This window comes from Bactrocera tryoni, chromosome 2, assembly GCF_016617805.1.
Source record: "Bactrocera tryoni isolate S06 chromosome 2, CSIRO_BtryS06_freeze2, whole genome shotgun sequence".
Classification (NCBI taxonomy): domain Eukaryota; kingdom Metazoa; phylum Arthropoda; class Insecta; order Diptera; family Tephritidae; genus Bactrocera; species Bactrocera tryoni.
Window position 1 is genome coordinate 70,339,752 of NC_052500.1, and position 26,324 is coordinate 70,366,075.

At 27.3% G+C, this 26,324-nt stretch overlaps 1 protein-coding gene across 2 annotated transcripts in view; it reads right to left on the reverse strand.

The window, feature by feature from the left end:
- The window catches only part of LOC120768116 (sushi, von Willebrand factor type A, EGF and pentraxin domain-containing protein 1), a 62,123-nt gene extending 41,758 nt beyond the window's left edge, over positions 1 to 20,365 (reverse strand). For both annotated transcript variants that reach the window (XM_040094665.1, XM_040094664.1), the window contains exon 1: positions 20,185 to 20,365. In XM_040094665.1, coding sequence (XP_039950599.1) covers positions 20,185 to 20,305 — 121 coding nt within the window. In that variant the 5' untranslated portion in view covers positions 20,306 to 20,365. The remainder of the gene's footprint in view (positions 1 to 20,184) is intronic.
- Positions 20,366 to 26,324: the final 5,959 nt, after the last annotated feature.

Below are 26,324 nucleotides of genomic sequence, written 5' to 3' on the forward strand. Positions count from 1 at the left end.
AATTTCTTTAAATAATTTTTAATCTTTGTTTTATTTATTTTTAATTTTCTGTTGTTTTAATCACAAAAATATAGTATTGAAAAATTTTCCAGACTTAACTTTTTACTTTTAGTTCTTATTTTTTATTTAAATTTTTTAGTTTTCTGCTATTTAAAATACAAACAAAAATATTTTTATTAAATTTTAGGCAAAAATTTGTTAATTACGATACCATTTAATAATTAGTTAATTATTTTTATTTTTAAAAATATAATTTTTAGTTTTGATTTATTTAATTAAAAAAAATTAAAAAAGAAGGCAAATTTTTTTAAACTTATTTTTTTTATTTTATTTTATTTTTTTAATTTAACATTTTTGTTGTTAGAAATATTTTTTAATTTGATTATGGTGTTTAATATATAAGATTAAAAATATATGTTTTTTACAATTTTTTTTTTTTCTAAAAATACATATTTTTTTAAGTTTCAGGAACATTAATTACATAATTCTTTTTACTTTTCCAGAAAATTGAAAAAAATTGAAAAGACTATTGTTATTTACATTCATTTACAAATTTATTTTATTTTCTTGTGTTACAAATAATACATTTTGTGTTAGTCTGTCATATAATGAAGCTTCAAGCGTAGCATTTAGCCCACAAATAAAAATACAAATTTATTTGCAAATGCCAACTTATTTCAACAAGCTACAATGTAGGTGCGAGCACACCTTAAAAGAGGTGAGTCTATAGTAGAAAAATGCAAATGAAGAACGCTACAAAATCACAATGCAAAATAATACTTTGACATTTCGAAGCTAAGGAACAAAGGCTGAACATCTCACACTAATCTACAATATAAATTATAAAAATACATGTACTAAAAATAACATATAAAAGCTTTGAATCGTAAATCAAATAAATTTTAATAAATAAAAATTTTCAAAAAAATATTCATTTAAAAAATATTAAAAAAAATAATAATATTTTAGTAAAACTCTTTTACAACTTAAAATTTGTTAAAATTTAAAAAAAAATGCAAAACATATTCAAAGGCTAAATGAAATATTTCTTAATAAATACTGCAAGAAATGTCTAATTAAAGCACCAGGATCATCCCTTCTGCACTTGTCCAGCATTGTCAAGACTACGCTGTAAGCATCTGGGGTTCTCTCGGTGTGATACACTGAAAGTGGTATCGATAGTGAGCTCACATAGTCTGCTGAAATTCGAGTCAAGCGCAGGTATTCTAAAGAGAGACTACTTATATTGGAGCTAGTAGCTGAACTTCACCTGGTATCGCAAAAGACAAAAACTGGTCTATACGTGGCTTACTGGCCTACCAGACTAACCTCACCTAAACTGATATATACTTTGAAAAAAAAAATTTTACTTTCAAAAATGTTTTCAAATTAAAAATAATTAAAATTATAAACGATTTTACAATTAAGCAAACTATAAATGTTAAAAAAATAGATCTTAAAAAATTTTGAAATGAAATGAAAATACGTAAAAATTGCCAATATAATATAAGAAAATTTGTTGATTATTAAAAAAATAAAAGATTTAAAAAAATTTAAAGTTAAAAAGAAGTTTTTCAAATCAAAAATAAATTCAAGTATTAAACAAAATTTAAAATCAAAAGCTTTCAAATATTCATAAATAAATATTATTTTCAGTGGAATTTTTGTAGCATCTTCCTTTCGCTTTTGTGCATTTTATTTTCCTAGTGCCGCAAAGATTCGTTGATTTGACTGCTAACAAGCATGTGAATTGAAAGAAACAGGAATGTTGGGAAATTTCAGAAAACGATAATATGTACATATGTGTGTGTATGTGTTTCGAGCAAGTGATTGGTAGTGTAAATGCATTTATATATATTTATAAAGGTATAACAAATGTATACAGTATTTGTGTGTAAGAATATGTTATTGAGACACGACAAGGCCGATTGTTGATGGTTTTAGCACAAAGGCACATCATTACGACAGTGATTTCGCTGCACAGATGCGAAAAGGTTTAAAAGCGATGGTTAATCGACAAGAATTGTTTTGTATTTTTAATTTGACTTTTATATATTTATTTATATTTTTATTAAAACTTTGTTGAAAATATTTTCTTCTAATATTACTTTATAATTTTGATTTTTAGTTATTTTTACAATTTTGGAAAGAAAATTTATTTCAATCTTTTTAATCTTTATTTTATAATTATCAAATTTTTTAGTTTTGTTTTTTGATATTTTTTTAATTTTTTCTATATTTTCCTTTCATGTAATTTTTAATATTAGCTGAATTAATTTAAATTAATATTTAATTACTCAAATAACTTTCATGAATTATTATATGTAAACTTAAAAAAATATTAATTAAATTCAAAATTACTATATTCAATAATTACGATATAATTTATTAAATTATAAAAAAAAATTTAATAATTAGTTTAATTTAGTTAGGGATGTAAAAAAGTGGTATTGTGAAACTATTATTTTTTTTATAAAATTAATTAAAATTGTAAATTTAATTATTTAATTGAAAATTAATTTTTTTATTCAAAAAACACTGAATAAATTATTTTTTTAAGTAAGAAATTTTTTAATATATTTTTTTAACTTTTTTTTGTTAATTCATATTTTTAAGTACTTTAGTTGTCTTATTTAATAAGTTTAATATAAAAATATTAATTTCTCTTAAAACACTTTGTTTTTGCATTGTTTAATAGATGGAAGTTAATTAAGATTTATTAATTTTAAAAATTTTTTAGGGTGCGATCATTTATTTAATTTTTATCAGATAATTAATTTTAATATTAGCATATTAATAAAATTGTTTTAATTATTTTAATTTTTGTTTGCCTTTTTTGAGTATTTTAGATTTCAAATTTTTTTACAGTTTTTTTTTTAATTTTTGTAATTTTTTTATATTAAAAACTTTTTTCGCATTGTGTAATAGACGGTAGTTGCCTAGGATTATTTAATTTTATAATTTTTTTAAATTTCGGCATTTTATTTAATTCTTTTTAGATAATTAAATTTGAATTAAAAAAAAAACATTTTAAAAATGTTTTTTTTTAATTTTTCAATTGTAAATTTAATATTTTTTTTTTAATTTTAAGTGCTTTTTACATTTTAAATTTTATTTTAAGTTTATTTTTTTTAATTTTCTTCTAATTTTTCTAAATATTTTTTATTCAAATGTTTTCGAATTTAAATTTTATTTTAATTTTTTTTTTTTTTTTAATTTTTGTAAATTTTTTTTTTTTTTGCAAATTTTTTTTTAATTTTTCTAATTAAAATTTCCTTTTAACTTTCTTATGTTTTCTTTTTTTTAATTAAAATAGTTTTTTAATTTTTATTTATTTTTTTTTTATTATTTAATATTTTTTTGTTAATATATTTTCTCTAGGTACATATGTATGTACTGCCTGCTGCTGCTATATAAAGGGCAAGTTCATATAGTTAAACTACAATGCCGAGTTTCTGTCCAACGTTCATTAAAACTTTTGTGAGCAAACGAAGTAAAAATAAATTTTGAATAAAAGTTTTTTTATGCATGTTCATAATGCAAAGCAGATTGCCTGAACGAGCCGTACTTCTTTCAAAATAAGTTCAAGCAAAGGCACATATTGGGTTGATAAAAAAATATTTCTTTGTTTCTTTGAGATAAAATATTTTTTTCTTCTTTCCTTTGAGCTAAAAACGTCGCTTTGAGTCTCATTTTTAGCGCGTGCATTTATTTTGTCATAAATTTCTTTATTATTTTTCTCCACTTCCTTTTTATGGCGTCTGACCCGGCATACAAAAGACTTAAGCAACAAACTTGTACGCTTGACACAAGCTGGCTTTGACAGGCGGCACAATTCAGTATTGTACACAGAGATAAATGCATAAAAATGCATGTGTGTGTATATCTACATTAAAATATATGTGTATAAATACATACATATATCTTTATACTCGTACATACGTATGTATTTATACATACGTATATTTATTTCTTCAGCGCATCTCACCGTCTTTTATGACACATAAAATAATGTGTACTATCAAGATGGCTATAAAAGCCTATAGCAACAGCAATTACATACACAAATACATACATACAAGTGTATAAGCAAGCACTAGTTTGGTCTCCACAAAACGCGCTTTTATGTGTCATTTCAGCGCTTGCCAGTTGTTAACTAAATTAGTGATGCTGCAGCTGCTGCCTGCCCAGTTGTTGTTATTGCTATAATTTGCTTGCGAGATTTCGCTACTGCGCCACTTTGTTGTGGTAAGTGTCATAAATGGTGTTTTAGTGTTGACCTATGCGGCTTTTGTGCGTAAATACTCTACTTTTTTGGATAATAAAAAATATATTTTTTTTCAACTTTTTTTTCATTTTATTTATTTTATTTTATTTTTTTATGTTTTTAAACTCAATTACAATTTTTTTTCTTTGTAAACATGTCACAGTGTCATTGAGATTTCGCCATATTGAGTTCAAAGAATTTTGAAACAGCTGCTAATGTCAAATGACAGCGCTATTACAGCCATGTAAAGCCAACAGCTGTTAATTGACATCAAATGTAGCACAAACTTTTTCCTTTCCAGCTTAAATTGAATTACAATAATTATAGCATAATTAAATTAAGCAGCAAGAATTTTGAAATGCTCTTCTGACTGAATTCAATTAATTCTTCTGGTTTGTAGAAATTGTAGCGGAAATCAAACGTGTTTATGTTAAATGCCTCGCATTAATTTTCTAAATTTCTGTTGGAGAAATCGTGTTTGTACGAAGCATGCAGTTAATGGCATGCTGGTAGAGCGGATTAGCATATTTTTATGTGCGTTGATAGAAGCGACAATTTTAGTGACATGAAAAAAAAATAATTTGAATTTTAGGTTTGTTGGTGGCATTTTGTTGTAAGGATAATACTAAGAATTTAAAATAAAAGAAAAAAAAATGAATTGGGAATGTTAAACAAAATTTTTTGTGTCATTAAAAAATAAAATATTTTCGGATTTCTTACCAATTTATTTTATTTTATTATATTATATTTTATTTTATTTTGTTTTATTTTATTTTATTTTATTTTATTTTATTTTATTTTATTTTATTTTATTTTATTTTATTTTATTTTATTTTATTTTATTTTATTTTATTTTATTTTATTTTATTTTATTTTATTTTATTTTTTTATTAATAAAATAAATATAAAAATCTCAATTTCATCCTAATATTATGATTTTTTTAAATTAAATCGTATATCTACTTACATACATACATTTGCACATATAAATATGTGTGTGGGCGTTATATCTGTGTGCACTCTTTAAGTAACATTGGCGCTGATGCGTAAAAAATATATGCAAATTTACTTATTTAACAAACGTTTTACAAAGCGTGGGAATTCGGCAATGTCATTTGCATACTAAAAATATACTTTTATAGAAAAACACATTAAAAGGCGTATGAGGGCGGAATTAAATTATAAGAACATAGTTTTTATTTTAGTTTTGGAGGTGGGACTTTTTTATTCAGAAAAAAGTCTTGCGAGAATTTTATTATAATTTTCGAGATCACCTGAAGAACAAACGCTTGAAAATGATAATTTTTGTTTGGAAACACTTTATAAGTAGTTTGAAAAATTATAAAGTATATTAAAAACGAATTATTTAATTAAATTAAAGTTTCGAATTTTGTTAATTTTAATTAATTAGTTTAAATTATTTGATTTTTAATTTAATTTATCAGGTTAAATTACTTAATTTTTACGTTAATCTCAACTAAAAATATTTAAATTAAATTAAAATAAATTATTTAATTAAATTAATTTAAAAATTTGTAAATTTTAATTTCTTTCCGATCTTTTTAATTTATTTATTTATGGGTTGGCACAAAAGCAAATGCATTTAATTATTTTAATTAAACGTACTAACTCTAAGTTTTAACTAACTTAGTTTTAAGTTTTACTAACTCTAAATTTTAACTAACTTAACTTTAATAATTAGTGAAAAAAAATAACCAAAAAGAATTCAAAATTAACTAATAAGGAAGAAATAATCAAGTAAGATATAAGTTAAAGGAAAAATCAGCCCAGTTTCCATCACAAAAGAACCTCAAAACTCACCGAAACAGAAGTACATTACTCAAATGAGACAGGCAGAAGAAGAATGTAAGAGTATTGCCCAAATTATGAAGACGGCGATGGCAAAACAATAGAACGTAACGGATCGGCACAACTAGATGAACTCTTCGATGTCATCAAGGGTTACTACAAAAACTGGCTCATAGCAGAAAGTGAGAAAAGACAGGGACCTCTAAGCAGACGTATCAAAACCCCCGTATCAATAACCTCGAAGCGGGGCGAGACAAGCACTGTGGAGCTTCGAGAAAAAGTGCTACCACGAAATTAAAAGGATGAGCAGTGGCAAAAGGTCTTGCCTAAAAAAGCAAGGAAGACCACCGCAAACGAAGGAACGGTGAGGGAAACACACAGGCACGCATTAAAATTGAATGGGTTAACTGCAGGCTGCGAATGAAAGAAACACCCAAAAGGTGTTTGCTGCTTTAGACCTGGGCACTTAACCTGGCACGGCAAAGGAACCTATAGAAGAGGACAAGGTGCTTGCATAAAATGCGGCCAATCAGGTCACAAATTGAAATGCATGCTACCTTTGCAAAGAGGCTAAACACGAAAAAGTCAACAATATCCCGAGCTCCGCAAAATGTATATAGGAAATACCAAAACAAATGAATATTTTGCAAGCCAATATGCACAGATGTGAGGCTGCTGACGCACTACTCTCACAAATGGTGATGGTGAACGACTAGGTGTTAATCATCACAAGCGAGCAATATAAAATGAAAGAGAGAGGTACCTGGCTAGAACATAGCAGCTCTACCACCGCTTTATGGTTACCACCAGGGAGTAACGCCATCACTGTAAACAAAAGGAACGGCAACGGTTTTGTCTGGGCCAAATGCGACCTTTTTACAGTAATTAGCTGCTACTTGAAGCCATGCGATAGCATACATGAATTCCAAGAAAAGCTCAACGATATTGAGGACACAGCCAGGTCTGTAGAAAGTCGCCGGATACCTAAATTTCAAAGCCGCAGAGTGAGGTATGCCAAACCCTTACTCGAGAAGAAAGCGTATTCCAGAAATGGCTGCGCGGCTTGGTCGAATAGTGCTCAATATGCAACCACGTTTTGAAGGCCGGGTTGCAAGTAAACACAGCAGACATTACGCTACCATCACGGTACACGGAGCCAACGGGTGGTAGGCTCAATAAATAGAAAGTCCTAGAGGATTACATCATCAGTACATTTTTCAGATATTTTTTATTTTTTTTTGATTGTATATTGATTTTATAATTAATAAATATTTTTTTTGTTGTTTTCATATATATACTACTTGTATAAGTGTATTTTTTTTATTTTCTTTAAACAGCAAATTTTCGAGAAAAAAGCATAAAATTATACAATGTTGATTTAAAACATTTCAAAGTCAACATTTAAATTCACCACACATTATGCCAATCAACAGCACTGACTCATTTCGTTTCTCTAAATTTAAATCAAGTTTACTTTAATGATTATTCTAAAGCGCGAAAAACCAGTTTGGCATGCCAGATGCCAAAGCAAAAACAATGGGCTGCAATAGCGCATAATTCTTGACTTAAGCAACAACAATAAGCTAAAAAAATTAAAAAAAAAGTTGTAAAAGTGGCAAGCACAGCCAATCATTCAGTTGAACGCTTGCTCAAACGCTCAAAAATCAAGTGCTGCCAGATTACGTGCAAACTGTGGCATGCGAAGAATGCTTCCGAAGACTGTAAAAGCAATCGAAGCGTGTATTATTGATACATAGATACAGCACATACACACACACAAGCAATAATAAGGCCAAATGTGCATGTGTGTAGGTAAGCGTGCAAGAACGGTGTAAGTGCAGCAGCTGAGCTTGCAAGGCGCAGTCTCATGTATTTATATACGAATGCAATAGATTGCAGCAGCCAACCAACGCGCACAACAACAATCACAACAGCGTTAGCATCCATCGACAGCCGCAGCGATTTTGCCAATCATTCATAGAGCCAAGTTAGCACCCAACAACTGCAATCTAACGCTACAGCAACAAATGCAAATATAATAATTATTTATGTACATACATACAGACTTATGTAGATGCGTGTACGGTGCTCACAATAAAACCTGTTAACCTTGGCAAGAGTTATGCCACTTCTGTTGGCGGCAACGGTTAGATTTTTAGATATATTTATATGTGTGCAAAGGTGTATGTGATTCACTTCTTGCGAGTGTAGCAGGAAAAAACTAATGCACCGCATATATATAATTGTATCTATGTATATATACTTATATTTATTTATACGTATAAGGCAAATTAAAACAAATTATTGTCAATCGAAATGTCATGACGAACGATCTGACTTAAAGAATTTTTGCATTGAAAACGTATATGTGAGGAATGCATGGTTTCAAACTGTGGCAAAAATACTAGAATATAATTCAAAAATATAAAGAAACCGTTAACTTCGGTTGCGGCGAAGCTAAAATACCTTTCACAGCTGCATTACTCATAGAACGGGTATATGAAGACCTTAATCTCAATTTTGATCGTTCAGTTTGTATAGCAGCTTTATGTTATAGCGGTCCGATCGGCACAATATTTTTGGAGAATGTAGCCTTGACCTAGAAAGTGTTCTAAGCCAAATTTCGCGCCGATATCTTGTCAAACAAAAAAGTTTTCCATACAAGAACTTGATTTTGACTGGTCAGTTTGTATGGCAGCTATACACTTTAGTGGTTCGATCTGAAATAGTTTTTCGGATATTACTAGGTTGTCTTGGAAAAAAGTCTGTGTAAAATTTCCTGACGTTATCTCATGAAATAAACAAGTTTTGCACACAAAGACTTGATTCTGATCGTTCAGTTTGTATGGCTGCTATATGCTATAGTGGTCCAATCTGATATATTTTTTAGAGCATAGAAGTGTTGATTTAAATAATAATATGTGCCAAACTTGGAGATGATATCTTCTCAAATAAAAAAGTTTTCCATACAAAGTTTGTATGGTCCTATATACTATAGTGGTCCAATATCGACGTTATCAACAAGTAAGCAGCTTCTTAAAAATAAAAAGACATGAGCAAAATTTCAGACCAATATCTAAAAATTTGAGGGACTGAGCTTTGAATCACAATTTCGAAATGCTTAACAACTAAAAAAATATCATATTTTCATATTTTTCATATTAAAAAAAAACACATTTAAAGTTTTTCATATTCATGTTTTTATTTTTATGAAAACTTTGCAACTAAGCTTTTACATGTCTCCGAAATATTTTTCGATTGAAAACCTGCTTTTTCAGGCTTATGGCCACCGTTTCAACAGTTTTTAAATATTCAACTTTTATTTTATGTGGCAACCCTAACAAAAATGTTCTTTGAAATTAAGAAAGATAAGTAATTTTTAATGGCTGTAAGACGTTCAAGTCTCACTTTGAAAATTTAAAATACATATTTTCCTTGAAATTAAGAAAATAATGAATATTAAAAATTGTAAAATGTTCAACTCTCAATTTGAAAAATGAAAAATATACATTTTTTTAATTTTTTTTTTTTGTTATGTGGCATCTCCTTCCATTTTTTTTTTGTCTTGGGAATTAAGCTGCTGCAATTTTTCGAAATACTTTGTTAAGGAAAAACGGCTTTTTCGCAAATTTTTATACTTTTCAAAAAGAGGGTTGCCACTATTTCGCACGTTACTTGCTTAGCAAGGGAAAAATATGCGTGAAATTTACATATACCGCATACTAAAATATGAGATATGTAAGACGTTCAAGTCTCACTTTGAAAATTTAAAATACACATTTTTTATTTTTTTTATTTTATTTTGTATGGCAACCCCTTATAAAAATTTTCTTTGAAATTAAGAAAATAATGAATATTAAAAGTTGTAAAATGTTCAACTTTCAATTTGAAAAATGAAAAATATAGGTACATTTTTTAATTTTTTTGTTATGTGGCATCTCCTTCCATTTTTTTTTTAGTTTTTGGAATTAAGCTGCTGCAAATTTCCGAAATACTTTGATAAGGAAAAACGGCTTTTTCGCAAATTTTTATACTTTTCAAAAAGAGGGTTGCCACTATTTCGCACGTTACTTGCTTAGCAAGGGAAAAATATGCGTGAAATTTACATATACCGCATACTAAAATATGAGATATGTAAGACGTTCAAGTCTCACTTTGAAAATTTAAAATACACATTTTTTATTTTTTTTTATTTTATTTTGTATGGCAACCCCTTATAAAAATTTTCTTTGAAATTAAGAAAATAATGAATATTAAAAGTTGTAAAATGTTCAACTTTCAATTTGAAAAATGAAAAATATAGGTACATTTTTTAATTTTTTTGTTATGTGGCATCTCCTTCCATTTTTTTTTTTTTGTCTTGGGAATTAAGCTGCTGCAAATTTTTGAAATACTTTGTTAAGGAAAAACGGCTTTTTCGCAAATTTTTATACTTTTCAAAAAGAGGGTTGCCACTATTTCGCACGTTACTTGCTTAGCAAGGGAAAAATATGCGTGAAATTTACATATACCGCTTACTAAAATATGAAGTATTTCGAAATATTCAAAAATTAAAATTATATTTTTTTTCAAACATTTCATTTTATATGGCAACTCTTACAAAACTTTTCTTTGAAATTAAGAAAAACGACTCTCATTTTGAAAAAATATAAATATATTTTTATATTATTTTATTTAAATTTTTTATAAACATATTTTTTAATTTTTGCCACTATATCACCATTATTTGCACACAAAATATAAGCTTTAAAAATATACTCTGAAATATGAATATTTGTTATAAGACGTTATTTCGAAAGCCGTGTTGCCAATAAAAGTGCTTTTTGAATTTTTAAAATGTTATTTATTTTTCATTGAAATTAGACTATTTATCATTTTTTTAATAGTTATACAAGTATAACTGTTGAGGTTCAAAGCAACGGAAACGGTGCGCAAAATCTAATTAGTAGGAATAGGGTGACCACCAATTAATACAATATTAATTGTGATGTCTCAAAAATCGTTGCTGATACCTTTTGGTTATAATTTATTGTTTTTAAAACATACTGTATCTCAACCATATGAAAAATAGACTACAATTTCTGTTCTTTCGTACCTCCAAATCAATTTTCAATCTGCAAGAATCAGCGAATATTATTGCTCGTGGCGTTGCAACATTTAAAGTCATTAGTTCTACAAATCGTTGGGATTTTTCATAATTTCTTCTTTAACAATTTTTTTCTTGTTGCCAAGCTCAGAACATCAGGCGCTCTAATGGCTTATGACAAGAACGCCCGTTGAAGCGAGTAACTAGTATTAACAGTTAATTGCTGAAAGAAAGCTGCTCTTAAATGGACAGTAAATGACCGTAGCAGCAAATTGAAGTGTCGGTGAACCAAAGCGGTGAGTTGGTGAACGGTAAGTTAAGCCGACAGCGAAATATGAAATACCAGTGAAGCTTAACGTTTAACTTTGAATAAGAATTTTTTCTTTAGATGAAATATTTTTTTATTTTTCTCTTATTGCCAAAGCGCGCGGGAAATTATTGGAAAGAGCTGAAAAAGTGCGCTTGCCGGTAAGTTACAGTTAACTAAATTGGCGCAAAATTGTGTGTATGTATGTATGTATGTATGTATGTATTTATGTATGTAGATATGTATGTATGTATGTATATTATACATCCGTTATGTAATGGGAAAAATTATATAAATGTAGTAACAAAATTTAATTTTTATGTTAAAAAGCAGGAAAAAATATTATTTGTATATTAGCGTATGTTATATATTATATTTTTAATTTCAAAAATTTTTGTAATTAATTAATTTGTTTTTTTAATTAACTTCTGTTTAATTAATTTATACTTATGGTAGTATAATTATATTTTTTGAATTTAAATTACAAATAAAAAAAATTCAAAAATTATTTGAAGCAAAACACGTTATTTGAAATTAATTTAAAAAAAAATAATTAAAAAATTTAAAAATTTATATTAAATATATTATTATAATTAATATTTTTTTTTTTACTTTTTTTTTAATTTTTTTCTAATTAAAATTAATTATTTCTCAATTTTAATTAAAATTTAAATTTTTCTTCCAAATTTAATTTTTTTTTATAATTTCAATTGTATTATTTTCTTTTTGTTGTTATTTGATTTTTTTTTTAATTTTTTTTCTAATTAAAATTAGTTATTTTTCAATTTTAATTAAAATTTAAGTTTTATTTTTTTTATAATTTCAATTATATTATTTTCTTGTTGTTGTTATTTGATTTTTTTTTATTTTTAAAATTTTTTTAAATTTTGTTATTTTTTTATTGTTTGTTTTTTTTTTTATTATCGTTAAAGTCTTCGTTTTGTTGCCAACAGCTGCAGCTGTAAGCAGCTTTAAAAACAGGAAACTGAGAAATGATTGCCATATATGTATGTATATATGTAATTACTTTGAAGCACATACCACATACGAACATTTGCATGCTTGCTGTAGAAATATGCCACCAAGAATGAATGGAAAAAATTTCTGGGTCACACATACTACCATATGTGGCAGCAAACAAGTACAACTATTTGCAAATATGGCTAAGCTATGTATTTACTTTTATATAAGTAGCTATGTACATACATATAGTATATAGTTCTTTACTGCAATGTATGTTGAGACGCACAAGCAACGTAAAGCGACGTAAGACTTGGCGCACTGTCTATGTAAGTACCCACTAAGCTTGATTGTGGCCAAACCGCAGCGCAGAAACAAGTCGCAGAACAAGCACGCAAATTTGCAAGCAAGTACACCAGCTGCTGACAAGCCTACACACACACCTAACGTATTTGCCTACGACTTAGCCAAAGACTAATGGCTCATTTTGTATTGTTTTTCGAGTGCTTAGGCAGGCATGCGATAATTTATAAAAATTTAGTTGTTGTTTTTGTTGTTATTTGTTATTTTTTCGCGGTTTTTCTTGTTGTTTTTGCATAACTAGGCTGCCATAAAAGTAGCAGCAGTGGTTGTTGTTGTTATTTTATTTGTCAGCAGCACTGTTTTGTAAGGTATTGCGGAAATACGTATCTCTAGGTGTGTGTATGTGTGTGTGTGTGTACGTGCTTTTCTGCTTGAATAAGTTTCGTGTGAGTTTCAATGTTGCCTACGACACGACCAACCAAAGTAACCGTTTAAGTGAACTCATCACTTGGCCAATTTGAAAAAGTTGTGAAAAGAAATTTGCAGTTGAATGAACTGTTTATGCGTGAAATATGGAAAAGTGAAAAAGTGTTAAAGTGGTCACGTTCGAGTAGACGAAAAGCCGAAATGTTGGCATGGGTATGTAAATTAGACAGGGCGAAGTGGCAAATGGTGGTTGGTGTTAAGTAAATTTAACGGTTAAAGCGGGAAACCGAAGCTTATAAAACTTCAAAATTGAAAAATAAAAATAAAAAAATTAAATTAATTAAATTAATGGTTATAAATTTTTATTTTTAGTAATAAAAAATTTTTTAATAGGATCAAATTGGTAACTCTGTTTTACTAAGAAATAGTAGCAGTAGTCTTTCTAATAAGAAAGCAACATTTTTCTCGCTTATAGCATTTATAATAGATATACATAGATGTGACATATTTTTTTAAATTAAAAATTTTAATAACAAAAGTGGCAACATTTCCAATAATTTTCCGCAAAAATCTTGCTATTTGCTATCATATTTTTGTGCATACTCATAAACAAACCGGTATAAATGTGACAACTCAATTAAAATGAAAGATTTATTTGCAAATGTGGCAACCCTGCCGAAAATTGAATGCCAAAATACAGCCATTTTGAATCGACACTCTCACAAATTAAAATCCGTTTTTGCTTAATTTTTGCTAATAGTAAATATGTAAAGTAAAAAATTTATTTGAAAAAGTGGCAACCCTGCTGACCAAATTGTGCAAAATCAAGCTATTTTGAGTTTTACTTCGATGTAGGCTGATTAGCTAACTTTCAACCAAATAATAATTATTTTTAAATTAACTTTATTTTATTATTTGGTATGGTAACCCTCGGAAAAATTAAAACAATTAGAGTAATAATTTATTTATTTATTTATTTTTTTTAATTTTAAATTTAAAACAAAAAAAAAATTAAAATAAAAAAATTTAATTTGTAAATTAAAATTGTAAATAAAATTTTCTTGGTTTAAATATTTAAATATTAATTATTTAAAGTTTTGTTTTTTTTTTTATTTAAAATTTTAATCTTAAATATTCTTAATTCAAACTAATATAATTTAAAAATAATTTATTTTTTTTTTTTTTTTAATTTTAATTTAAATCTAAAAAAAAATTAAAACAAAAACTTTTATTTGAAAATTAAAATTGTAATTAAATTTTTTCTTGTTTTAAATTTTAAATATTAATTATTTAAAATTTGTATATATTTTTAAAAATTTTTTTTTTTATTTAAAATTTTAATCTTAAATATTCTTAGTTAGAATTAATTATTATTTACTCTTAATTAAAATTCTAATTTTTATTTCCGAACTTAAATTTTAATCCAACAACTTTTATTGATCTAAAAAAAAACTTAAATTTTAATGTTTTAAATTTAAAATTATAAAAAGCAAATTTAAATATTAATTTTTCCGAATTAAAAAGAATTTAATTTAAAAAATTTAAATTGTGTAAAATTAATTAATTAATTAAATTTTAATTGACTCAATATTTTTTTGTTGGATTAAAATATATGTGAGTTTGGGAGAAAAAACTACAATTTTATTTAAAAATAAATAATAATTAAAAAAAATTAAAAGAAAAACTTAAAAAAAATTAACAATTTAATTAAGATAAAAATTAATTAAAATTAGATAGATATAAAATTAATTAATCAATCGATCAAAATAATTAATTATTTTTTTGACTAAATATTTTTTTGTTGGATTAAAATGTAAGTTTGGGAGAAAAAACTACGATTTTTTTTTAAATAAATAGTAATTAAACAAAAATTTGAAGAAAAACTTAAAAAAAACATTTTAATTAAAATAAAAGATCGGAATTAAAATTAAATAGGTTTAAAATTAATTAATCAATCAATCAAAATAATTAATTAATCATTTGACTAAATATTTTTATTGGATTTTTAATTAATTGATTAATTAATTTTTAATTATAATTTTAATGTTTTTTAATTAAATAAATTATTTGTTTTATTATAATTTTTTGTATTAATATTCTTTCAAATTCCCAAAACAATTAAAGATATTTAATCAATAGAAAGTCATAATCAATAAAGAAATTATTTAAGCTGGTTGAGAATTGCCAGTAAACATTTAAGCAAAATATACGTTTAAAACGCGGTTTAGTAAGAATTGAAATAGACACAGAAATAAAATTTTTATATTTTCTACTTCATTGCTTATAGTTTGCTTTTATGAATACTTATGCTGACTGTTAAAGACCGGTTTAAACTAACGGTAATTAAGTAAAACTCACCGGCGCGCACACTACATACTTTCTTTCTTAACTCATTCTATCCACTCATCAATATTAATCGATTCGTCTGACTGGTTCCGCAACAAGTGCATGCATTTACTTTGAGTGGGTATAAGCACACAAGCATACAAATAAACATACATATCTACAAATATACATATATACAAGCTAATATGTATTGTATATTCACATACATTTATCTATACTTAGAGCAACGAAGAATACAAGTTTGCAACTCGAAAGAATGCATTATAACCGTGTTTATAGCTTTAACACACTTGCCACAACTAAACTTCAGCAGATGCACCCGGCAACTAACGCGGTTTGACCCACATTCATCTAACAAAAAAGAATTGAAACCAACACTATTCACTTTATTACCCAGCTTGAAGCGGCCGCGCGCTATCAACAACAAATCAACGTTATCAGCTGAAAACTATCGTCAACTGTGTAGTAAATTAGTAGCGCAACAACAACAAAAAACAAACAACAACTGTAAATGCAGTAACAGCCAAAATGTTGTTGGCTTTGTTGTAGTTATTACCGCTGCACCTACATATTTACAAGTAGATATATGCAATGGAAGCAAAGAATGCTGAAGCGCCTGCGCGCAACTTCAACAGGCAGGCAGCAGTTGCGTTATGGCAACATCTTCTGCTGCAGCGAGGTGTCTCAGGAAATTATGCAGTCAAGCATGCATGGGTGTATATATTTGCATTTGTATGCTCGTGTGTATGTAAGTGTGTTTGTTTGCAAAAAAATTTTACTGCAATGGCGCTAGCAGCAGCTGCTGACAGAGGCGAGGCTTTGGTGGAGTGCCGCTCTTGGTGTAGACACAAGTGATAGCAACAGCTGAGGACGCAATAAATGCGGTTAAAAGTGGACTTATTGAATTGTATATTTTGGAAAAATTATTTATATATACTTATATATATACAGGCAAATAGAAATATATTTGATTTTTGACTAGTTTTTGGAGTTTGTAACATTTATCAGATTTTGATCGGCAGTTATATGCTATAATCGCTCTATCTGAAAAATTTGTTCGGAAATTGTATCATTGTCTTTGATAATAATCCATGCCAATTTCGTGTATATATCTTGTCAAATGCAAAAGTTTTCCATACAAGAATTTTTTCCGATGGTACAGTTTGTATGGAAGCTATATGCGATAGTAAGCCGATCTGAACAATTTATTCGGAGATTACATTGTTGCTTTAGGTAATATTCTATATCAAATTTCGTGAATGTATCTTGTTAAATGCAAAACATTTCCTTACAAGAACTTTTTTACGATCGTTCAGTTTGTGTGGCAGCTATATGCTATAGTTAATCGATCTAAGCAATTTCTTCAGAGATTGTAAAGCTGCTTTATATAATAGTCTGTGCCAAATTTGGTTAAGATATTTTGTGAAAGAAAGAAATTTTTCATACAAAAACTTGATTTTAATCGGTCAGTTTTTATGACAGCTATTTCCTATAGTGGTCCGATATCGGTATTTCAGTGCACATTTAATATATCCTGTTCAGTGTATGAAAATATGGGATATTCTTCTCATTTGATATACTTGCTTCTATTCGTAACTAGTTATAAACCCATTTCAATAAGACTAGTTACAAATGTAAATACTTTTGAACTAGTTTAGCAAAGATTTAACTACTTTGTTCGGAAATATTTAATTAATTTATTGGATTTGACGGAAAACTGAGTATGCGCGTAGGATGAAGAGACGCATTATATTTGCGAATGCTCAGCCTTCAACCAAAAGAGACGACATATACTCCACGGCTCTCAATGCCTCTTGGCAACTGAGGTGAAAAATAAACAGTATTTTCTACGAAATTCACTGAGACTAGGCCACAACTAATCCGCAACTAGTCTGAAACTAGTTCGAAATGGTCTACATTTTGATTCAAATAAAATATATATTTCTAAGAAACTGGATATAAGGCTCTATATATAAGAGTAGTTCGCAACTAGTCCGAAATTTAGAATTTCTACTGCTGCACAAGTTTTGCCAACGAGACTGCTTCGCAACTAGTCCGAAATGGTATACATTTTAATTCAAATAAAATATATATTTCTAAGAGACTAGATATAAAACTATATATATAAGACTAGTTTGCAACTAGTCCGAAAAGCATAAATTTAAATTCAAATAAAAAATATATTTACAAATACTTCAACCCGGCTTTCCACGCAGAACTATATTGNTAGTTAAGCAGCCACTTATGGATATATGTAGCTAAACATGTTGTTGTTGTTGCAATTTTGTCGTATGGCGGTCGTACTAGTATTCTTGCAATTCACCTTATTTAAAGTTGTTGTTATTTATAGTTAGTTGGCGACTTGGCAACTAGTTGATTTTTGTTGCTGTTGTTGTTGTTATTGTTATTGTTGTTGTTCTTTCTCTATACACTCCATACACGATTATGTGGTATTTATCGTGTTTAAAGAAATACCGTTAAAAATTCTAGTTTGCAGTTGCTCGCTTTACTGTTCTCATTGCTGACTACATTGCCACAACGTGTCTGCCCGCTATAGTAATACTTGTTGTTGTTGTTTTGACGGTTGATCGATATTGAGGCACCGCAAAACCCGCTTGCTGCCGCAGCGTTACACGCTTAGTACTCACACACTCGTTATCAGCTAGCGCGCCGCTAGCAACAAGTAGCTGCTGGTGTTGTTGTTTTTGTTGTGGTTGGTGCTAGTGGCGGCTGTGGTGGTGTTGTTGGGTGTTTGGTGTGCGGTGTTGGCAATCGAACAAGTGTTTCAGCAGCCGCCAGCGGGTAACTCGCATGACTGGCATGCAACAGTAAGCATGCATTAACATTTGTTGCGGGCAACCGTATGTGTGTGTGTGTGGTATGTGTATATAACTGTTAAACCACTGCCTTGTTTATGCATGGAGTTGTAGGTTTGAATGACGGAATTGCCGGTGGCCCAATATAACTGGTGCATTCTACATATGTATAGCAAAGCAGCATAACACACATGCATATATATACCTTTATACACACATATGTACATACATACATATGGCTGCAAGTTTATGCACTTACAAAGACCTATGCAGCTGTTAACTTCATTATCAGCTAGCAAAGAATTATTGGTGTGCATTATATCACGACTATAGCCACCTTGCCTTATTTTAACACGCTATTACTCATACCACCACACACACATCAGCACTGTTGTAAACCGTTTGGGAAGTTTGGCGGTAAGCCTTAATAAGTAGCGTAACGTTGCGCTCACGAAAGTCAGCACTAAATAAATGCCATTTTATTGAATGAGAACTCACGCAGCAATTCTAACAAGATCTGCCTTATTTGTCATATGATGTATTATGTGACGGCAATTGCAGTCAAGTGCTGCAGTTATACTACATGTTGCAAGGTGTGGAAATTGATGATTAGTGCCTTATGTAACTACAGGCAGCGAATTTAAGTATTGCATTTACTTGTAAATATATATTTGTGTACGTGTATTTGTTCGTTAAGCATTTTTCATTCAAGGGACGACAATGCGTATGCGTAATGTACTTTCGTAAAATAATGTGCAACTAATTTAATATTGTAATTTAACTCATTAAAAGAGTACCTATGTACAATTTTTTCTCATTTTCAAAATTTACTGTTTATAAATTACCTAAATAGTATCGCGGTCCCGATTTTAGTCTCGAAATTTAAAAAAATAAACATTAAACTTTACTTCTTCTTATTTCTATTGATTTACTGATTATTCTATGACGAAGAAAAATATCATTGCCGTTTTTTTTATGTAATCCCGTTTTAGTCCCGAAATTTGAAGAAATAAATTTAAAAGTTTACTTCAATACATTACTATTGCAACAAATGATGTCTACTACGAAGAGAAATATCAATCCCGTTTTAGTCCCGAAAATTTTAAAATCACTTTCATATTGAAATCGCGTTTTAGTACCGAAATTTGAAGAAATAAATTTAAAAACTTACTTCAATTAATTACTATTGCAACAAATGATGTCTACTACGAAGAGAAATATAAATCCCGTTTTAGTCCCGAAAATTTTGATATCAACTCAAAGTATTAAACATGATAGATATAGTAAAATAAAGTTGATTTTGTTATTATTGCAGTCAATAAAGTGAATAATATACATATGTACATACAAAAATAGCAATATTGATTCTATAATGTAAACCCGTTGTAGTCCCGATTTTTTTTTAAATTGCCCAAAGTATTAAAAATATTAAATTTCATTTTATAGAGTTCAAATTTTTTTGTTGCACTCAAAAGTTTCTACACACTAAAAACATTTCAATCACGTTTTTACAACGTAATCCCGCTTAAGTACCGAAAATTTCCAAAATATCATAAAGTATAAAAAATTTACAAATTTCATAAAATTAAGCTAAAATTGTTATTATTTCAGATTATAAGCAAAAGAATGCAAAATTGTATCAATTTTTACTTTTAATGTATAGTAATCCCGAAATTACCTCAAAATTATTAAAACCGAAAAAATTGCATAAAATTAAATTAAAATTGTTATTATTGCAGCCACTAAAGCTTTAAGCAAAGAAATATATTGATCACGATTTTTTAATGTAATCCCGATTTTGTCCCGAAATTTTCAAAATTATAAAAAATATTTTTTATTGGATAAAAAAATGTGTTGTACTCACCATTTGGACAAGAGAGACCCTCCTCGATCGCTGCATTTGTTTTTGTTGTCGTTGTGGCTATTAAAACCAAAAAATAAATAGCGGACAGCCAACTTAAACTGGCCGCCGTAGAACCGCTCATTTTGCGAACGTTTTTAACCACTTCACACCGCCTTACAAACGCTATTTGTAGCCAGCTTATATCTTTCTTACTTTTTGTATATAAAAATTTGATATGAAACACTTTTTAAAGATGATTACTTTAAAGATGAAGCTAGAATGAAAATAAAATAAAGGAAACACATTAAATATGATTATAAAATATATAAAACTAAAAATTAAAACTAATTAAATTAATTAAAGTAAAATGAAAAATGAAATAAAAAATAATAAATTTAATAAAAATAAAAATAAACTAAATAATGATAAGAAATAATTAAATAAAAATACATTAAATAAAAAAATTTAAATAAAAATAGAAATTAATTATATAAAAAACAAAAAATATTTAAATGAAATTTTCAATTTTTGTGAAAAATTACTCTTTATTTTTTTGCTTTTCTACAACATCAAATTTATTTATTTTTAATTTTTTACAACAACATCAAAGTTTGTATATGCCCTAAGCCAGAAATAGATTGATTTAAAATTAAATAAAATAAAAAAAAATTAATTATGTGAAAAACTAATTAAAATAAAATTTATGACTTTTTTAACGAAAAAAAATTATTTTTATTTATTTTCTACAACAACAATATAATTTGTGCCTTTTGAATATAATAAAAGAATAAAAATAAAATAAATATAAAAAATATTAAAATAAAATAAAAAAAGATTATTTAATAAATGTTAAAAAAACGTTAAATAGTAATAAGAAATAATTAAAGTAAAATAAAAAAGATAATCATTTAAAAAATTAAATAAAAATAAAAAAATTAATTTTATAAAAAACAAAAAAAATCAATTTTAAAGAAAAAAGATTAATTTTAATTTATTACTGCAATAACATTTTTGGGAATTTTTGGAGCAATTTTCTGTACAACAACAACAACGTCATGTGCCTTTTTGTTGTAGCCAATTTTTTTACAACAACAGCCATATTTTTATTAGCCTTTGTGTTCTGGCTTTGTGCAAACTATTCATTTTGATTTCAAGCACTTAAATTAAAAAATACAAACACACAAACAAAGCTGTGAGCAAAATTCAGCTGACGCACACATATCAAATGTCACACACAAAGCGACCGACTATGAATTTTCTAGCGCAAATAAAAACAACAACTAAAGTAAAGCTCACTGCCAGACAAACCCGTCAGAGCACGTGCAAGTTGTCGCACAACAACAAAAAAAACGGAGGAAAATATAAAACACTCGCCATAACTCCCGAACGCAAATGAAATGCAAATAAAATAACAGTTAGCAACAACAATAAAGCAACGCACGTGAGGCAGAATTTCACCTCACTGCAACACCTACGAATTTATGCACTTTTAAATGCCTCATTACAGCACCAAGCAACACGCCATCACACACACCTTCCTACACTCATATATGTACATGTTGCTGTATGTATGTAGTGTTACACTTTAAGAAAGTCAGTAAGCAAGTCTGCCAATTGAATTAAATTCAAAACTGCAATGATTGCTGGCAAGTCCAGAAACATTTCTACACTCTTTACGCCTGCCATCTATCGCCTGGCGTCGCAAGCCAGTCGTCGAGTTTCCCCAAACGCCAGCGGCTGCATTGTAGCGATGTGTTGGTAGAGTAGAGTTGGCACTGCGCTTACAGTTAATTAACCAAATACGGTTTTAACAAGTGCTCAAACGCAAGCGTGTATTTAATGCCAAATGAAAAGTTTCAATTACACAGCAACTGTACCGTTATTAAATGCGCATTCAATTTGTGTTTATTTTTATATTTTTATACATTTAATTAAATAAAAGTTGGAGTACTGAAAATACGTTAAATAGAGTGTGGTGTGGCTCATTTGGCTTTACTTTAATGTTTCGGATTTTTGTTATATATATGTTAAAAAATTTAAAAAAAGTTATTTTTTTGTCTTTTTTAGAATTTCCATATTTATTTTTTAAGAAAATATTTTTTTAGTTTAAATTTATTTTTTAATTTTAGTATTTTCGTTTCCTGCATTATTTTATTCATATAATTTTTTAAATATTTTATTTATTTTTAATTTTTTTTTTAATTTCAAAGCAATTTTTGAAATATTTTAATTAAAGTTAAATTGTAAATTTTTAAATAGTTTACAAAAATTTTCATTTTCCTGGTTTATTTTTATTTATATGTATATATTTTTTTAAACTTGGTTGTGATTTAATTTTTTATATTATTACTTCTATTTTTTTACTTTAAAATTATTTCTTTAATTTTCAATATTTTTTTGTATGGTTTTTTTAAATGTTTTTAACTTTTTGTTTCAGTTTTAGAAATATTTTAAATATGTTTTTTTTTCTTCAATTATTAGTTAATTTTTAGTTAACTTTTTCCAGTTTAATTACAGTTATGTTATTTTCACAATTTGGTTTTGACTAATATTTATCCCTTAGCGTCCATTAAATGATGTAGCTTCTACTTTTCTTTATCTTAATAATAATTTTTTTGTTTTTAATTATCCATAATTATTAGCATGGTTTTTAATTTTTTTATATTTTAAAATTTTTTATTTTTTTGCAAACACTTTAAAATATTTCATTTTTTTAATATTGTTTTAATATATTTTTAACATTAAAAGTATACTTTTTTAATATTTTAAAGTTAAAGTTTTTTTTAATTTTAAAAAAGTTTTTACTTCAATTTCTGGTTAGTTTGAGTTTCAAATTAACTTTATTTATTCTGTTAAATGTTTTTTTATCTTTTTTTCTTAAATTTTCATATTTACTTTAATGGTTTAATAATTTTTTTTTTCAATTGTATTTTAATTTTTCTTTTTTTTTTAATTTAAAAAATCTTTAAAATTTGTTTTCTTTAATTTTTAGATAATTTCCTTCTAAATGAATTTTTTTTTAATAACTTTTAATTACATAAGTTTTTTTCATTATTAAAAATCCACTGAATTTAGATTTTCCTTCTATTTCTATTTTTATACAATTTCTTATAAAATGTTATTTATTGTTCATTCGATTTTATCTTCTATTTTATTTTTCTTTTTATTTTTATTTTATTTTTACTAAGTTTTATTTTATTTTTTATTTGTATTTTATATTTATTTTATGTTTCTTTTATTTTATTTTATTTTATTTCATTTTATTTTATTTTATTTTATTTTATTTTATTTTTATTTTATTTTATTTTATTTTATTTTTATTTTATTTTATTTTATTTAATGTTATTTTTTATTTTATTTTTTATTTCATTTTTTTATTTATTTTATTTTATTTTATTTTATTTTATTTTATTTTATTTTATTTTATTTTATTTTATTTTATTTTATTTTATTTTATTTTATTTTATTTTATTTAATTTCATTTTATTTTATTTTATATTGAATTAATTATTTTTTGTCCACCTTTCTCTTAGTTACATTAAAATCCCCTCCTCGCACCCCTTTATACAAAAGCCAGCACTAAAGTTCGTCGCCTGACCTTCGTCCGAGCAGGAATAAAAGACTTAAGCAGCGAACGCGTCGCTGACCAGACATTCAACAGACATCGCTCCGCCTGCCGTGAACAAGCAAATACTTGAAGTGGCTACCGTCAGCTGATGCTGTTGACATTGTTGTTGTTGCTTCAACAACTAAGTAAATACAGCCAACGCATAACCTTGCTTTGCGATATCCACTTGCAACAAGCAAACGGTGCGAGACACTATAACGTTTTGTAGCGATCATTTTATTTATTTCTTTTAAATACAGATATGAATGGTATATGGTATAAACGACTTGTGTAAGACACATACAATGTACGGGTATGAATGCATTTGTCTCTATTTAACTAGTTTGCCTTATTTCTTTCAGAGCAAATTATCGTAAATGATTCCATTTCCGGTTTTTTGTGCAGCATAGGTGTGATTTTTTGAGCACTGCTGACATAACGGTAGACGCAAGAACGCCAGTTTATTGATTTTTTTGTGATTTTTTATCTTTTTTAGTTGCTAATTGAATTGTGATCATTTGATTGTAATAAATACGAGGCTAATTGGTTACTAAAAACTTCCAAAGTTCACAACAAAGTCTACAAAAAAACTGGAGAGCCTCAACCTAATATGTGAAGACTTTGACTTGATTACTTATGAATCATAATAAAATACGACCATAAATTTTAAGAAAAAATTTCAAATTTTATAAATAAAATATTTAGTTTCTCCACTTAACTAATTTGTTAAAGAAGTTAGCTGAAGTGAAGGCAGTCATGATAAGTCATTAGTCATTAATTTCATGATTTTTGAGTAAACTTGGGTGACAAACCTAAATACTTATACGCTACGTGTGGTTATGGGAAGAGAAAAAGTTTAAATTCGTAAATTTATTATTGGAATATTTTTTCTTAAGTAATCATTATAAAATACAACAATAAATTTTGAGTAAAAATTTCAAATTTTATGCAATATTTATTCTTTTTACTTTATCGGCTGTATATTTTTTAAGCAAGAAAAGTTTGCTAAAGTGACGCTATTTCAATTTCATGGTTGTTGGCCAAGCTTAGCCAGGTGATAAACCTTAAAATGTTTGCGCTAAGATTGGATATGGATAGAGAGAGTTTACGAAAAACTTTTTTAGGACAGCAAACATTTTAGGTGTTATTGGTAACTGGAAGGAGTATATGATTCAAGAAGAAGCTTTTCATGGTACACATACTTTACTACTGTATTTGTTGGGGCAAAGATGGCTGAAATTATAAAACGAAAAAGATTTTCTGTGAAATTTTTTTTAGTATCAGAAGAATTTTTTGGCGCTATTTTGTAGCTAGGAGGTTTAAATGCCAGCCAAAAAAATTTTTTGAGAAATTATTTTATGTCAGAGGTAGTTTTTTGACTTTGTTTTGAAACCAGAAAGATTGAATGCCCGCCAAAAAGATCTTCTGAAAAACTTTTCCATGTCAGAAGCACTTCCTTTTTTATACTATTTTGTAACCAGGAAGATTGAATGCCCGCCAAAAAGAGTTTCTAAAAAACTTGTTCACGTCAGAAGCAGGTTTTAGCCAGGTGGTATAAATGCTCATTGAAAGCTTTTCCTTTTAACGAAAATTTCAGAAACGAAACCTAAAGTCATTGAGGCTCCTCTCACCTTATGCAGTAGTTCCGCCTTAGTTTGAAATACTAATAAAATAGAGAATAGAATTGACATGGGGTAACTAATATGCCATGAAATACTTTTCAAAATCAGGAAAAAATTATTTTAATTATTTTGAATTTATCCATCCCTGAATAAATATGAAAATTTTGTTTTTCAGTACATTTCTTCATTTTAAAAGACTATAAGCAAATAGAATGGCAGTTAATGATGCGGCTGTCAGCTCAGTGACTACCCAGCTCAGCAAAGCAATGAATCTTGAATTACTAATAAACCTACATATCATAAATATGTATATATGTAAATTTTAAACACATAAATCAGTCTTTGAAAGCAAATATTTTAATTACGTACCGATGCTAGAAGGTATGTGCATATGTTTAATATGTGTACTTGAAGAAAATTCATATTATTAAAATAATATTTTTAATATATTAGAGATACATATGTATATGCTTAATATATTAGTTTAATAAGCTGTGTATATGTATGGAGCATGCGCAAACAAACACATATTTCTTATACGCTTTATTTCAGTTCATTACTTTGAAGATATAAGACACGCTCGGTAGCTGAAGTCTTTTGCTGACTCCTAAGCGATTTGACCTTCAAATGGCTTATGTTGTACAGATATATGTATATACCTATATGTAAACATACAAATGTATCCATATATATCTATATATATATATTATATATATATATATATATAGTACTTAAATACTATATGTAAGCCTGCTGTTTCCGTAGGTGCAGTTGTTGTTCATTCTTTCAAATCGCAGAATTATAGGTGCAGCAAATGAATGGCTAGCGTACAAAGCTTTGGTAGGAGGAAATGCTTAGACAAAGATTATCGCGGCTTAAAGCACAAAAACAACTCTTTAATAATTTATCAGCATTTAATAGATATGAATCAG